Here is a 16,880-nt window from a genome sequence, read left to right as displayed (position 1 = left end):
CAGGGTTTTGCATCTCTTGGAGGACCGGCTCCTCAGCAGCATGCAAAGAAAGGGAAACAAGTCTAACGGGTACAGGGTCTCTACCTCTGACTCCAGGCAAAAGGGTTTGTGAAGAATGAAAAACATGCTGAAGCATCAGTCAGGTCCAAAGGGAAAAGAAATGTGAGGTGAATTGGGAGGGACAGGTTGATACAGGCCGGCATGTAGAATATGCATACCCTGAGGAAATGCTCTCTTTCTGCCTTTCTGCGGCAGGAAACAGGAACCAAACCTCATTGACATTTTGTTCGATTTTACCTTAGACTGCAGTTTGACAAGACTCTGATCTTCTCTCATTCTTGTTCCCACTCATGTGCTACTAAACTTCATGTCATGATGCTGCCTATGCAGTATCATATCCATCACACCTTGATGCAAAGCAAAGTGAACGAGTCACGCTGACATGAAGATGAAATGCTCACAGATCACAGAGGAGGGAAGGCTGAAGGATCCGCACTGTCAGAAAGTTCATTTAAAAATCTGTAAAAGAAACAAGTTTGGACACTACAGAGTGACAGAAAGCTGTGCAATATGCTGTGGTTGTTAGCAGAGCTTAAAGTGAGATATGGCGGGTGTGGCAACCCTTAGATTGCCTGCAGAGTGGTGAAAATGATCACTTCACAGAGTAATTTGCACTGTGAGCTCCTGTAGATTCCTCTTTGTGTGCAGGCTGTGGTCAGCTGACTTGCTGCTGCTGCTGCTGAGGTTTCCTGTCCTTTGTGGACAGTTTTTAACCAGCTGAATTCAATAAGTTAAAAATAGATGTTATATGAGCTTCAACAGCCGATTTCCAGCACTGTATGAAGGTGGTATACAAATCAGAATTCAGTGAGCCACTCTAATCAGCATCGTCATCTTAAATTTAGACTGATGTCTGCCACTTGATGTAACCTTCAAGTAACCTTGACCATGAACACCGCAGTCTGCGAACGTCACCACAATACTGCAAACTAATCAGTTCAGTCTGCAGTAAACGCCAAACGGTCTCTGTGTTCACGCAACATTCCACATGACAGGTAAGAACACAAACTGAGAAACACATCATATCTGATATCTGATTTAACTCCTTTTAAAGTGTTGTTTTATGGTAGTGACCGCCAAGTCTTCAGCTAAAGCTAACCGCATGCTATTTGGAGACTAAACTTGACAAGTCAGTAGTTTTAAATATGCAAGACAACGTGCAAAACATATTCTGCATCGCAGGCCTCCAAAGATAAGGATCAGAGACTGTTATTTCTGAGAGGCTGATACAGCTGTGGGACCATAGGTCACCATGTGCTGGTGGCAGGGCGCCATTATGTGTCACTGATTTGCGTTGACAACCAAGAGTCATCCACACTGAGTGAACAGAAAACTGGATTCTTGAGTAGTTTTCAGCTCTCCTGTGGAACGAGGACTTTCCATCGGTTATATTGAGAGCAGGAATCTGGCGTGATGCTCATCTAGAGAATCATGAGCTGATTAAATCAAATTGAAACTCATTCTTTAGGCTGTGTGACGCAAGAGAGAAGCACGCTGAAGTGAGAAAGCTTTCAGTAGAGACGAGTCTTCGCTCGGATTGATCAGCCCTGATCAATCAGTCAAATCAAAGAGAAGCCGGAGGCCTCCAGTCTGCAGCTCAGGCACCATTTATGGAGGTTAAAGCAGAACGTACAACACACACACACACACACACACACACACACACACACACACACACACACACTTCCTCAGTAACTGAACTCTTGCTTTCTGACTCAAGTTGAAAGAAGTCGAAGCGAGTGAGAGAAGAGGAAGTGGTGTTCTCCTCAGTCTCACACACACTTTACTGCACTTTAAGTACTATCAAGTGTGTGTGTGTCCTTATATGGAGAAGCACAGTGAAGTGAAGTGTGTGTCTGTGTGCTTGTGTGTGCACGTGTGTGATGGCACGCTCACACGTTTAGAGCATGTAAATTGACTTTTTATAGACGACACTTGTCGAGTTTAATGGGAAACAGAAAATTTAAACTGTGCTCAGTGTCTTCTTTAAAGGCCACACCCACTTCCTACCACTAGATCGTTCTTCCTGTGACACACAAACACACATGCACACCTCCTCCACCCTTCCACCTCTGCAGAGTTGAACAGATGCTTTCACCTCATTTAGAGGAGGAGGAGGAGGAGGGGCATCACACTAAGGAAGATGCTTCAAATATGGTGTTTTTTTAGTCTCTTTGTAGTTGCTTGCTGCCTTTTTACTAAACTGTGACTTTCTAACAGGAAGTAAAGACGCGTTCATGCAGGGACTCAGAGCGATAGGCATTGATGCAGACTTTGTACAAGCAGTGAGTGCTTTGTGGTAAAAACAATAAAACACGGGGGAAAAACCCCTGACTTTAAATGTGTGTGAGGATTGAGAGCTACATGATGGCAGAGGTTCAACTCTCAATCTGAAGCAAAGCTGCAGTTTTAAGGCCTCTGTGAGCATTGAAATGAATTCAGGATCTGTTTCAAAATATCTGCCCGCAGGTGTTGTTTCTAGAAGGACTTGGATTACATTCAGGGTGAAGACACGGCCTGCCTGAACACGACTGCCCCCCCTCACACGCCCGTGATGATCCAACACAACAGCACATCAGTGTTGAAACGACCGCTTGTTTTGTAATTTTGTGTCTTAATTGCAGAAACCATTTCACACCATCCTATCACTGCACAGAAGTCTTGAGCCATCCCTTGAAAATTAAAAATGAGTACAGTGATTTATTGAAACACCAGCAAACAAGCAGGAAATATGGAATATTGGGCAGAAACAGAGTTTTTACAGTTCTGACCAGCCTTCTGAGCAGTTCACATAATTTCTTTTAAAACTTTCGATTCTAAGTTATAATAGTTTTCAATTTGAAACCTATTCTAAACATATCTGTCCGTCTTCTATAGCTTATAGTCGGATTCATTTAATCTCCTTAGCTATTGCAACATGTTTATCAACACATTAAATCACATTTCCTTTTAATTAGAAAAGGTGTTATTACAATATGTTCCCTTTTTGGGGGGTTTAATTTGACGTGTCGTAGCCACAGTACTGAGGGCTTCCCTTTTCTTTTTATATAATAAACATTTGGTCTGAGTCACAGCAGCCTTTCAGCCTGAACTCTCTGAGGAGCTTCCTGTAATGTCTTTAAGTATCTTCAGGAATAGTTCTCTGGGTTTTTGAAGAACATTTAAAGCTCTTTTTTGGATGTTTCTTCCTTTTGTTATATTCTGTCAAGCTACGCTGACGTCCGGGCTCTGATAGTGTTCACCGCACTGGCTTTGTGTTTGGCATCATTGTCTGAAAATAAAGCTGCTGCCAATCAGATGCTTTCCAGGTGGTATTAAAAGATGGATTAAAACATGATGGTACTTTTCTGTTTTCATCATTCATCACTTCAACACACCTGTTCCAATCATTTCCACTCCCCTCCTTTCCCCTCCTACTGAACTGCCCTCCTGGATTTTTTTCTTAAGGTCATGACTTTCAGATACTGTTCATCTGCTGGAGATTTTCAGGCCTCACATTTCTTCTTTATCCTCCACTGGGCCAGTTTTAGATTCAGCTAAACAAATTGTACTGAGGGTTGTTTTTGTGACAGGCTGCTGGTAACAAATGACCCAAAGATACAGTTTAAAACTGGTTCTTTGCTAAGTTGCCTGTAGGCACAACGCTGGTCCATTCACTGTGTTGGGAGCCTTGGTTACAGTTGAATGATTCGCAAGTCAGAATTAAACATTCCTGTGAAAATGTTTAGGTACAAGGACTGGACTGAAAATTAGTGAAAAAGCAGCCAGTGTCCAAAGAAGTCATTGACTCCCAGAAAGCTTCAGAATCTCTGCTTAAAACCACTTTAAAAATCAGAAGAAAGTTAAATCCTTGGAGGCAAAATGTAGAGAAATACCAGGTGACTCAAGACTTTTGCACAGTAATGTCTGACTTGCAGTGATTTTTCTGGAAAGAGCTGTATGTGAGGAAGTGTTGTAGATCTACACCTATGTGTGGATTGTGATCACCGAAGCGTAGCTGGGCCCAGCACGCAACACACCAGTCAAACAAAGTGTAGGTCAAAAGAGCTCGAGCACAGATCACCCAACAAAGATGGAGGAGAAGTGAAGAGTGATCCTTAAGGTTTGAGCTTAGTGAAAGGGTCATGCTGAGCAGGGATGATGGAGGGTTGAGCTCATGTGACACTGAATTGAGGGCTAACAGGTCATCATATAAAAACAAAGGTTTTTAAACATGACAGAAACATTTAATCTTTACTAGGACCTTCTATAGGTTTAGGTGATCAGTGTGGTGTTGTCTAACAGAGATGTCATGAAAATTAAAACACTTGACCGATTTTTATCCTGATCCTCTGTCCAACCTCGTTTAGATGACTATCACAGCAGGTGTAAAACACCTTTCCTGAAGCTTTTAATCTGAAACTTTTCTTAGAGCCATTAAACTGTATTTCCCTTTTCATGGCGTCTTAGAAACTTCTTAGGAACCTCCTACTTATTTCTTCTTTCCAATGTGTTTTTCTGGGGATTTTCATTGTTTTAAAACTGTTGATTTTCTAATGAACCCTTTTCCAGCACATTTTTACTTTGCTTTAAATGCTGAGCTTTAAATTTGAAAGTTGACTTAGAGCTATAACATCATCTTTTCTTCTTCTGTGGTTTTAAATTGTTGTTTTTTATTTTTGTATATTACATCATATTTATTAACATATTAAATCAAGTTTCCCTTTAATATAAAACATTTCTGGTGTCACTGTCACATGTTCCTTTTTCTGGAGCTTTTAATGTGACATGTTGCAGCTCTGGTACTCTGTGCTTCCCTTTTCTTTTAATATTAAACCTTTGGCTTGAGCCACTGCAGCTTTTCCAGACCACATTAAATGATCACACTGCAGACTCTGACATATTTGGGTTTAATGTCAGGGGATGTTTGTCGATGAAAGTTATGATAGATGAAAGTTTTGGTAGGACACATGATGTGGACAGTCTGGCAATCACAGAATATTCTAGTCTAAAACTCCAGACAGCTCTAGAGAAAGTTTCAGATTAAAAGCCCTGGAGTGTTTTACATGTTATTCTGTTGGATTAAATCTGATGGAGCTGATTTATAAACACTTCACTGCAGGTATCAGGTGACCTGCAGAGACTGATCCTACAAACAATCCACATCTCAGAAACAGAGTAAACCAAACTGCACCACAGTGATCAGACTAAACCTTCCTGACATGAACACAGTTTCACAGTAAAAACCATGAACCAGCAGAGAGACTACACCCAGCAGCATACACCACCTCTCTGACATAGTACACCCTCGGGCAGGTGGTGTCCCCATAAACAGTCTGAGAAGCTCTGATTATTTACTATGTTCAAACAAACTGAGTGTCCACAAACGTCTGAGCTCACAGTGAGAGCTGCTGGCACAGGTTGGAGATGTTCTGCCCCCTGCTGGACACACAGAGCTACAACATGAAGATCAGAGGAGGCTGGTGCTGCTTCACCTTTGGAAACAAGAAGGAGGTCAAAATATTTAAAAACAGAGATTGTTTTTAAACCTGTAAACGGGGAAATCCTGACGAACCAATCCACAGCCAGAAAAGAAGACTAACTCTGTAATGGTCCAATCAGGTGTCAGCTCTGTCAGTGTAGAGGTCCCAGATAGCAAGACGACATAGAATTGACGTTGATTTTTCATCCGATCCGTTGTTATGGTCAGGGTTGAAATGCCACTGTTGTAACAACATTGAAATACTGTGGTAAACCGACTGTGGTAAATCTTACTATAGGGACGTTGTAATGATGTTGATTTACCGTTGTTTTTTTGTCATTGATATTTGATCTATTTGTAGTCGACCAGGTGACAACAACAATGTCGAGAAAAGGTCTATTTATAGTTGACCTTCATTCCGCGCCGGCCACCATCAAAAAGCCATTGATTTGTAGTTGAGCGTTAAACTGCTCTGGTCTGACAGCATCGTTAACACCTTTTGTGAGGTCGCATCTGTTTCAAAGAACAATTCTAGAAAGATTAATGGCTTAAGCAGTGAGAGGCGAAAAACTAATATATCCATAAGTGATGGTGTAACATTCTGCATTCAAGTATAAGTTGTTCTAACTGCTAAAAGTGTTTGCTAGTTTTTGCCTGTCACATATATTTGATATTTGTATATGTAGCTTGCCATCACCAGTGTGAATAGGTGGATGACTGGTTGTGTAAAGCGCTTTGAGGTCCTTAGGGACTAAAGCGCTATACAAATACAGGCCATTTACCACTGTTATCATCTTCAATGCCCTGTACCAACACAGAGCAGAGCAGCTATCTGAACGCTACCCCAACAGATGTCGATTATCTTTTTAATAATTTTACCTCCTCACTGCGTACGACTCTGGATACTGTAGCTCCTGTGAAAACTAAGGTCTCTAATCAGAAGTACCTGACTCTGTGGTATAATTCTCAAACACGTAGCCTAAAGCAGATGACTCATAAGCTGGAGCGGAAATGGCGTGTCACAAATTTAGAGGATCATCATTTTGCCTGGAGAAACAATTTGCTGCTTTATAAGAAAGCCCTCCGCAAAGCCAGAACATCTTACTATTCATCACTGATTGAAGAAAATCAGAAAAACCCCAGGTTTCTCTTCAGCACTGTAGCCAGGCTGACAAAAAGTCAGAGCTCTGTTGAGCCAACCATCCCTTTAACGTTAACTAGTAATGACTTCATGAACTTCTTCACAAATAAAATTTTTATCATTAGAGAAAAAATTACCAATAATCATCCCACAGATATAATATTATCTACAGCTACTCTTAGTACCATTGATGTTAAGTTAGACTCTTTTTCTCCAATTGATCTTTCTGAGTTAACTTCAATAATTACTTCCTCCAAACCATCAACGGGTCTTTTAGACCCCATTCCTACAAAACTGCTCAAAGAAGTCCTGCCATTAATTAATTCTTCGATCTTAAATATGATCAACCTATCTCTAATAATCGGCTATGTACCACAGGCCTTCAAGCTGGCTGTACTGTACTGGCTTTACTCAAAAAGCCATCTCTAGACCCAGCAGTCTTAGCTAATTATAGGCCAATCTCCAACCTTCCTTTCATATCAAAAATCCTTGAAAGAGTAGTTGTCAAACAGCTAACAGATCATCTGCAGAGGAATGGTTTATTTGAAGAGTTTCAGTCAGGTTTCAGAGCTCATCACAGCACAGGAACAGCTTTAGTGAAGGTTACAAATGATCTTCTTATGGCCTCTGACAGTGGACTCATCTCTGTGCTTGTCCTGCTAGACCTTAGTGCAGCATTCGATACTGTTGACCATAATATCCTATTAGAGCGATTAGAACATGCTGTAGGTATTACAGGTACTGCACTGCAGTGGTTTGTATCATATCTATCTAATAGACTCCAGTTTGTGCATGTAAATGGAGAGTCCTCTTCACACACTGAGGTTAATTATGGAGTTCCACAGGGTTCAGTGCTAGGACCAATTCTTTTTACATTATACATGCTTCCCTTAGGCAGTATCATTAGAAGACATAGCATACACTTTCACTGCTATGCAGATGACACCCAGCTCTATCTGTCCATGAAGCCAGGTAACACACACCAATTAGTTAAACTGCAGGAATGTCTTAAAGACATAAAGACCTGGATGGCCGCTAACTTTCTGCTTCTTAATTCAGATCAAACTGAGGTTATTGTACTCGGCCCTGAAAATCTTAGAAATATGGTATCTAAGCAGATTCTTACCCTGGATGGCATTACCTTGGCCTCCAGTAACACTGTGAGGAACCTTGGAGTCATTTTTGACCAGGACGTGTCCTTCAACGCACATATTAAACAGATATGTAAAACTGCTTTCTTCCATTTGCGCAACATCTCTAAAGTAAGTTTTTTTTCTTTTGCCACCGGCAGGGGAAGTGGTGGGGGGGAGATAGGCCTCCATACCTTGGAGGGCCTGAGATATCCCCAGAGAGGTGCCGTCTGACACCCAACCCGACATATAGACACAGACATACAGGCACACACAGATACAAACATCCATTCCCACCCTCATGCTCTCATATGCAATTACTCAACACTCAACCAATGTGGAGACAGACATAGAGACACTGTACACACGATCACACTCCCCAAGCGTACTCTACGAACCGGGTCTAGGTACCTTTGCCCCTGGAGGGGGAAACTGCACCCAGACCCAGGTGGTGTTACCCTTTTTCATTGCGGTGGGGAGAAGCAGACCGCCCCGACTCCACAGCAGCAGGGAGGCCCCACACTCCAGACCGCAGTCGGACGGCCAAGTCCTCCTCCTAGCCCTCCCGCTTCAGCAGGTCGCAGAGAGGTCGCAGAGAACGGAGGTGTGTGAAGACTCCAAAACCTCCCTCCGCCCGCTCATATGTAGTGGTGATGCATGTGTGTTCTAAGGTGCATTTAAAACCCAGGAGGGCATGGAGCTACCTGCCAGAGAGCAGCAGGTAAGCACATAGTCCCTCCTGCTAGCCCTCAATGTCTACGTGTATTTAAAATTGAGAGGTGGGCAACGACACCAGGGGTGAGGTGTACACCCTGATGGTCTTTTGGAGTCCGTGTTGCGTGCCCACCCCCAAGATCCTATATGTATGTGTTATGAGAGTGTGAGTAATGTGAATGTCTAAGTTGTGAGATAAAATTGAGGCAGAGGCAGCCAGAAGGGGACAGAGGGGGGGGGGGGGGTAGCCTCCCCTGCACCCTGGTGACACACCTTTACCCCAAGGCCCTGCATGTGTGGGTGATTGTGGTGGAGTGGGAAGAGGGAGGCAGCGGGAGATGGGGAGGGAAGGAAGGGAGGGGCAAGTGACCCCTCCCTGGGGCCAGCTCCCCCGCTGACCCCAGTAGGCACCCCCATACTCTGCAACCCGCCAGGGAAAGGGGACCCAGGCCCATCTGGACAGGGGGCCCAGAAAAGCAGCGCCGCACGGCCCCACAGAGCCTGGGACAGCCCACCCAACCCCACCACAGAGAAAACTGCACCCACCCCATCATCCACTCATCTTCCAGATTACATGAGACAATAGACACCCAGGCTGAGCTCTTCCTCCACCTCTCCTGTATCTGCCCCTCCTGCAGAGAGAGTTCCTGAAGAGAGGAAAGCTCCTGCAAGGTGTTACAACCTTCCCCCTCCAGTTGAAGAGCCCCCAGGTGGCTCGATGCGCTGGCGGCACTCTGCGCCAGGGCCGGGCCCCCATACACCCACCCGCCCACAACCCCAGCAACATACCAACCAGGACCCAAGTCCCCGAGGCCCAGCCAGGGCCCCAGCCCGGAGACGGAGCTCCCCCAGAACCTCACGCCCGTCCCGTACCCACTCAGGGGCAGCCAGGCTACCAGGTCAATAACCCACGTCCATCAGCACAGACTCTCCCCTAGCCCCGCTGCACGCAGCCACGAGGAAACCGTCACCTAAGAGCCAACAGAGCCCCTAATAGGCCATGACCGCTACCCCGGGTTCAGTCCCCCAAGGAAGATGCTCCTGGGGAACCCTCCGAGGCCCTAAGCCTGTCCCTACCCCCACACCAATCACAACAGTGAAGGCGGGACCAAACTATGACCCCCCACCCCCACTAGGTGATGGAGCTGATCAAAGGAGCCCAGAGCAATTGATCTGATGTGGTGGCAGAGGCTGTATCAAGACTAATGTAATCTAATAGATAATTTCTATATTGGTCAGAATTAAGACTATTTTTATTTTTCCAGTTCATGAGGACTGTTTTCTTGGCTATGCATAGGGCAGTGAAAACCATATGGGCTATATTCTTTTCTGAAGTGACATTATCTAAGCTGCCCAACAAACACACTAAGGGGGAAGTTGGAATGTTACATTTCAGACACTTCGATAAGTCTTCACATATCTCGCGCCAAAACTTCTGAACTGGTGGACAGAACCAAAGAGCGTGGATATAATTGTCCGTGAATTGGTTTGGCAGTGTGAGCAGTTGTTGGTAGACGTAAAGCCCATCTTGAACATCCGATGACCTGTATAGTGCACTCTATGTAGTATTTTGTATTGAATTAATTGAAGACTGGGATTTCTAATTAGATGAAAGGTTTTTAAGCAAATCTGAGACCAGAAGTTTAGGTCTAAGTTAACTGATAAATCCGCTTCCCATTTTGCAATAGGAAGTGATATTGATTCATCTGTTTTGGATAGTAATTTGGGGGGTTTAAGAGTAAGAAATTGAACCACGCTTGGTGGTGTTTGTAGTTCAACTTGACCCGGTTTAAATTTCTTTTTTTACTATGGATTTAATTTGTTGATATTCTAAAAATCTTTTCTTGTTGATCCCATATTGTGTAACTAGTCCGTCAAATGAAATAAATTCGGTTCCTTCTAGTATATGTTCTACATATTTGATTCCTTTACCACTCCAATCTGAAAAGTTTGTCATATTATTGTTTTGTAATATGTCAGGGTTGTTCCAGATAGGTGTACATTTGCATGGGTGTTGGGTCTGTCTAGCACAGGCATTTTTAGATAAATAGCTGTATATGTTTACAAAATGTACAATTAGATTACATTTGCATTTCAAGTTATAAAAGTTTACTCAACGTGTCTGTGGGGTTTTTTTGTACAGTAAAGAAATACTACTAGGATTTTAAGTTCTTTGTGTGATTTCAGATCACAGTATGTCAGTGAAAAAAACAACTAAATTCAGTTGAGCTGAAAAGATACCAAACAAGGCAAGGGGAAAAAAATAAAATGAAACAATCTGAGGGTGAAATACAAACGTAAACTAAAAAGGAATCAAAAATGGCCGGTTGTATTTTGGAGGGTTAATCCAACAAATCACGAAAAATTAGGTTTAAATTTTTTTTCATGACAGTGCAGATTTCTGACATTTTGTATAATTTAAGCTGTAACAATGTGATTGTTTTCTAACAAAAAACAGTGAAACTTAAGTTAGACTTGTGTTTGTAAATGAACCGCCCCATGTTGTGTAGCTTTCTGGATTTTATACTTATTGGGCTACATATTTATTTATCATACATGCTATACAGTACATAGCATCAAAACTCACATGTTTTATGTAACTAAAGTGTTTAATTATGTGGGCTACAGAAAATAATTAAGTTGTAGACTATATTTATATGAAAAACATGTATACTTACTGCATTTGAATCATTTTAACCATATGTAACCACCTGCATATGTGTTTGGGGGAAAAAAAGGGCTTCGATTTTGCCACCCTCATGCCACCCTAAGAAAATTTCTCTAGATCCGCCCCTGGGTGGAACGAATGACCAGCACGCACAGGGTGTGCAGGAACACTATGGCGCGGAGCACACACATGGGAGTCTAGAGAGCAAAGGGGATTTTGTGTGCATCTGTTATTTACCTCACTGTAAACAAACGTACTGTTTTCACTAAAGAGTCTTTCGGGTCCTCCTTCCCCACATCCCATGGTTTGCTCTGGCAAACCATGACATTAGCAGCATATTAGTCAGCTTAGAACACAGGGATTTAATAATAGATACACAAAACGGAGCATGCCCGTTCCGGCCGGCTTTAAAGGGTTAAAGTGAAACAGCAACATTTTACTCCTCCCCTCACGTCACTCAAATGCAACAAAGCAGGAAACATGATGTTTTTCCTCCTTAGTAGAGAGGAAGAAAAACGCCCAGAGAGATGCACAGACGATCAGACTGAGCTCAGACCAAACTAGCAGCTTCCTCTGAGTGAGTCCAGCTACAGGAGAGAAAAGTGGAAAACTCCAACACTGCTGCTTCAAGCTGCTGACGCTCCATACACTGAATGTGAGTTTGAGCAAAAACACGACTCAAAGCAAGTTTCAGTGAAGGTGGTAGAGGAGGGAGGGGAGCCAGGACTGACTGTACTTCCTGTCTGCTGTTTTCAGCTTCACTCACAGACTCAATGGCTTCCAGATCAGAGGAGGATCTCTGCTGTACGGTCTGTATGGAGGTCTTCAGAGATCCTGTTATTCTGTCATGTAGCCACAGCTTCTGTGAACACTGTCTGAAGAGATGGTGGAGAGAGAGACCAACACACGAGTGTCCACTTTGTAAGAGAAGATCTTCAAAGAAGCATCCACCTTCAAACAAGGCTTTAAAGAACTTGTGTGATTCGTTCTTACAGGAGAGATATCAGAGAGCTTCAGAGGCTCTCTGCAGTCTGCACTCTGAGAAACTCAAACTCTTCTGTCTGGACCATCAGCAGCCAGTGTGTGTCGTCTGCAGAGACTCAGGAAAACACACCAATCACAGATTCAGACCCATCGATGAAGTTGCACGACAACACAAGAAACTTCAGGAAACTCTGGAGCCCTTAAAGAAGAAGTTAAAGGTTTGTGAAGAAGTTCAAGTGAAGTTTGATCAAACAGCAGAACACATTAAGGTCCAGGCCCGACACACAGAGAGGCAGATTAAGGAGCAGTTTAAGAAGCTTCACCAGTTTCTAGCAGAGGAAGAGGAGGCCAGGCTGGCTGCACTGAGGGAGGAAGAGGAGCAGAAGAGTGGGATGATGAAGGAGAAGATGGAGGCTCTGAGCAGAGAGATAGCAGCTCTTTCAGACACAGTCAGAGCCACAGAGGAGGAGCTGAGAGCTGAAGATATCACATTCCTGCACAACTACAAGGCTGCAGTGGAAAGAGTCCAGCGCTGCCCCCTGCTGGATGATCCACAGCTGCCCTCAGGAGCTCTGATAGACCAGGCCAAACACCTGGGCAACCTGACCTTCAACATCTGGAACAACATGAAGGACATGGTCTCCTACACTCCTCTCATTCTGGAACCAAACACTGCTGATCCAGACCTCATCCTGTCTGAAGATCTGACCAGTGTGAGAGGAGGAGAGAAGCAGCAGCTTCCTGATAATCCAGAGAGGTTTGATCATTCCTGCTCAGTCCTGGGCTCTGAGGGCTTTAACTCAGGGACTCACAGCTGGGATGTTGATGTAGGAGACAGTACACCGTGGGGACTGGGTGTGTTAGCAGAGTCTGTGCAGAGGAAGGGAGACATATGGTCTGGATTATGGATAATATGGTTTGATGAAGGTGAATACTCAGCATGGTCACCACCAGGTCCTCTCACTGATCTCTCATTCCAGAAGAAGCTCCAGAGGATCAGAGTGAATCTGGACTGGAACAGAGGAAAGCTGTCGTTCTCTGATCCTGATACTAACACACACATACACACCTTCACACACACTTTCACTCACAGGATGTTTCCATACATCAGCACTGTTGATAAAGTGAAGGTGTGTCCGTTGAAGGTGTCAGTGTCAGTGCAGCAGATGAGTTGAGGATGATGATGTTTCTAATGTTGTTTCCTGTCAGTGAGTTGAAGCTGTTAAACTGCAGCTGTCCTCCTGCTGCCTCGTTGTTCCAAAGCTCTTTGTTTCTCTTTTAGTTTCACTCTTTCTTTCTGTTTCTGCTGTCCACCTTTTCACATGGAAAATCATTTCACTGTTTCTCACTGAATGACTCCCCAAACTAGATTTGAAATTCTATCAAGTTTCTAATCATTACAAGTGATTCATGTTTCTATTTGATGTGTAAATGGAGATGATTTAGTTTGCTGGGATATGGACTGACATGTGTTGAATGGGAGGAGCAGTTTGTTGTTGTCTTCTTGTCTGTTTATGACAACAATAAATATGTTGTTGAAACAATGATTCATGTTTAACTCCATATATGAAATGTTTCTGATCTTTGAATTCTGTTTGATTAAAGACTTTCTTCATGACACAAATGAGATTTCAGTGTATTAATAGAACTAAATAAGCTCAGAGTTGAAAGGCTGGAGTATTATGTACGTGCTTCACTGTCAGGATCTTCAGGGGGATTCAAAGGGAAACATCAAACTGCTGTAATGAGATAAACTAGTTGGGCTGAACACACTTATCTGTAGTTTGTCTCCATCCAGGATCATCAGAATATAATGAACATGTGTGAAGAGCAGTGTCGTGTAAGTTACTTTACATTAGTAACTTAGTTACATTACTAGTTCTATCAAAAGTAACTCAATTCAGTTCAATTAAATTTTATTTATATAGTGCAAGGCACTTTATGTTGTACAGTAGATCCAGAGAAAATCTAAACAATCATATGACCTCCTATGAGCAAGCACTTTGGCGACAGTGGGAAGGAAAAACTCCCTTTTAACAGGAAGAAACCTCCGGCAGAACCAGGCTCAGGGAGGGGCGGCCATCTGCTGCGACCGGTTGGGGTGAGAGAAGGAAGACAGGATAAAGACATGCTGTGGAAGACAGACAGAGGTTAATAACAGATATGATTCAATGCAGAGAGGTCTATTAACACATAGTGAGTGAGAAAGGTGACTGGAAAGGAAAAACTCAATGCATCATGGGAATCCCCCGGCAGCCTACGTCTATTGCAGCATAACTAAGGGAGGATTCAGGGTCACCTGGTCCAGCCCTAACTATATGCTTTAGCAAAAAGGAAAGTTTTAAGCTAATCTTGAAAGTAGAGATAGTGTCTGTCTCCTGAATCCAAACTGGAAGCTGGTTCCACAGAAGAGGGGCCTGAAAACTGAAGGCTCTCCCTCCCATTCTACTTTTAAATACTCTAGGAACAACAAGTAGGCCTGCAGAGCGAGAGCGAAGTGCTCTAATAGGGTGATATGGTACTACAAGGTCATTAAGATAAGATGGGGCCTGATTATTTAAGACCTTGTATGTGAGGAGCAGGATTTTGAATTCAATTCTGGGGGCGACCGTGGTTCAGGGGGGTTGGGAAGCACATCTGTAACCGGAAGGTCGCCGCTTCGATCCCCGGGCTCTCTGTCCTGGTCGTTGTGTCCTTGGGCAAGACACTTTACCCTATTGCCCACTGGTGATGGGCAATAGGGAAGCTTCTTCAGTTCTAGTGTCAAATAGTGGGGAGTCTCAGATATGATATGATATAATGATATAAATGAATATATGAATGAAAATAAATAGTGGCATTGTAAAGCGCTTTGGGTGCCTTGAAAAGCGCTATATAAATCCATTATTATTAAACATTTTAGGGAGGTTTTTAAAAAATTGTGTCTATTGTCTTGTGTAGTCTGGAAGATGAGTGGATGATGGGGTGGGTGCAGTTTTCTCTGTGGTGGGGTCGGGTGGGCTGTCCCGGGCTCTGTGGGGCCGTGCGGCGCTGCTGAACTGGGCCCCGGTCCGGATGGGCCTGGGCCCCCTTTCCTTGGTGGGTTGCAGAGTCTGGGAGTGCCTACTGGGGTCAGCAGGGAAGCTGTCCCCAGGGAGGAGGCCTATCTCGGGCACGTCACATCACGGGACAGTGGCACGGTTGCCCCTCCGTTGGTCTTCCTTGGTCTTCTTTGCTCTTGGTGCCTCTGGATGTCTGGAGCCAGTGGCGGAGCGGGGGGGTGGCTTACTGGGCTTAAGCCCGGGTTGTTTTTTCAGAAGCCTGGGGTCTTTTGGAGTGTAATTTTTTCATAATTAGATGCCTGGATGACAACTGTATTAAGCAAAAAACTACACACAATATTTAAAGCACATAGCGCACACTGTGGGAATTTACGACTGTGCGTAAATCCCCCCTAGTATTGGTATGTTCCGAGCTCAGGCACTAAGCGGGGCGGGGCAGCTGCTGCATGAGAGTGTGCTGTTAGAGAAACGGAGCCAGGCAGACAGAGGAGAACTGAAGTTCGACCAGGTACCAAAGCAAATCATTCGTACTGTACAAATAATGTAAATATGTATCGTGAAAGATTGATATCAAACAGATCACTTGACCCATATGACGTTACTTACTCTTCGAGTGAATCAACAAATGGCGAAATGAAAAGCCGAACAACAACAATGCTGTTTCTTTAGAGAGTCTTAGCTTACATGTGTGTTTATTTCATATTTTCAGTTGTTTCCCTCCACGGCTAAATAAATCGGTTTCAGTAATGCACTGATATACAAGAATGGACATAAGGAGCTTCTTTCAAAGAAAAACTCTGGTAGATGTTATTTTATATATTATGCTTTGTATGTTGTTCAGTATATTTCTATGCAAAAGCAAGAGGAACTTCAGTACACAGCAGTATATTCACAGTTGAAACCAGATATTTACATACACTTTATGGAAAACACAAGAACATTTTTTTACTGTACAACATCAATTTAGAGTAAACTTGTTTTGTTTTGGATAAATAAATATTGAAATATCTTTTGAATTAGTTAAATGTCAGAATAAAGATAGACAGAGCTTCTATTTTTATCACTTTCATCAAATTTAGGAGTACATATACACTAAGTTTATTGTTAATTAATAAGAAAACTCCAGACGATTCCATTCTGAGCTGAAGAAGCTTCTGATTGGTTAGTAGAGTCCATGTGAGTAAACTGGTGGCACAGCTGTGGATGCATATAAGGCAAAACACAGAGCCTGTTTCTGAGACATGGGAACATCAAGAGATGTCAACATGTCTGTGAAGGTTCTCAGTCATCCAGGTCATCGTAGTCAAAGAGATGTCAACCAAAACACCAGGAAAAGAATTGTGGACCTCTATAAGTGTGGCTTAATTTTGAATACAATTTGGTGCCATTTATAATTAAGAAATACAGATAGTTTCTCTCTTTACTCTTAAAGTTAACAAATATGTTTTTTATATTTATCAATCTAAAAAAATAAACATTTAGTCTAATTTGATGTTAAAATTAAAAAAGTGTTTGTTTTTTGATCTGAAGAGTAAATATCTGGTTTCAACTGTATATTTGATGATTGTCAGCAAAAAGAGGGAGAGAGAGGGAGATGGAGAGAGAGGGAGATGGAGAATGATAGAACAGAGATGAACAAGAGGAGGTGAGACACACATGTTAGTCAAACGACAAAAGAGTG

General features: G+C 43.1%; 1 protein-coding gene across 1 annotated transcript; it reads left to right on the top strand.

Annotated features, from left to right (window-relative positions):
• Positions 1-11,689: 11,689 nt before the first annotated feature.
• LOC147333780 (nuclear factor 7, brain-like) lies at positions 11,690-13,716 on the top strand. The gene is made up of 2 exons (XM_086287287.1): positions 11,690-11,829; positions 11,931-13,716. The coding sequence occupies exon 2, from the start codon at positions 11,948-11,950 to the stop codon at positions 13,331-13,333; it is 1,386 nt and encodes a 461-aa protein (XP_086143413.1). The 5' UTR covers positions 11,690-11,829; positions 11,931-11,947; the 3' UTR covers positions 13,334-13,716.
• The last annotated feature ends 3,164 nt before the right edge of the window (positions 13,717-16,880 follow it).

The sequence above is a fragment of the Aulonocara sp. 'chitande type north' Nkhata Bay genome, linkage group LG3, assembly GCF_057382095.1.
Source record: "Aulonocara sp. 'chitande type north' Nkhata Bay isolate Kocher_YH1m ecotype deep benthic linkage group LG3, A_spYH_male_GT1.1, whole genome shotgun sequence".
NCBI classification, from domain to species: domain Eukaryota; kingdom Metazoa; phylum Chordata; class Actinopteri; order Cichliformes; family Cichlidae; genus Aulonocara; species Aulonocara sp. 'chitande type north' Nkhata Bay.
This window is presented reverse-complemented; position numbering and strand designations above follow the sequence as displayed.

Coding starts and splice junctions, on each gene's coding strand:
- LOC147333780 (XM_086287287.1), top strand. CDS start 11,948: ATGGCTTCCAGATCAGAGGAGGATCTCTGCTGTACGGTCTGTATGGAG.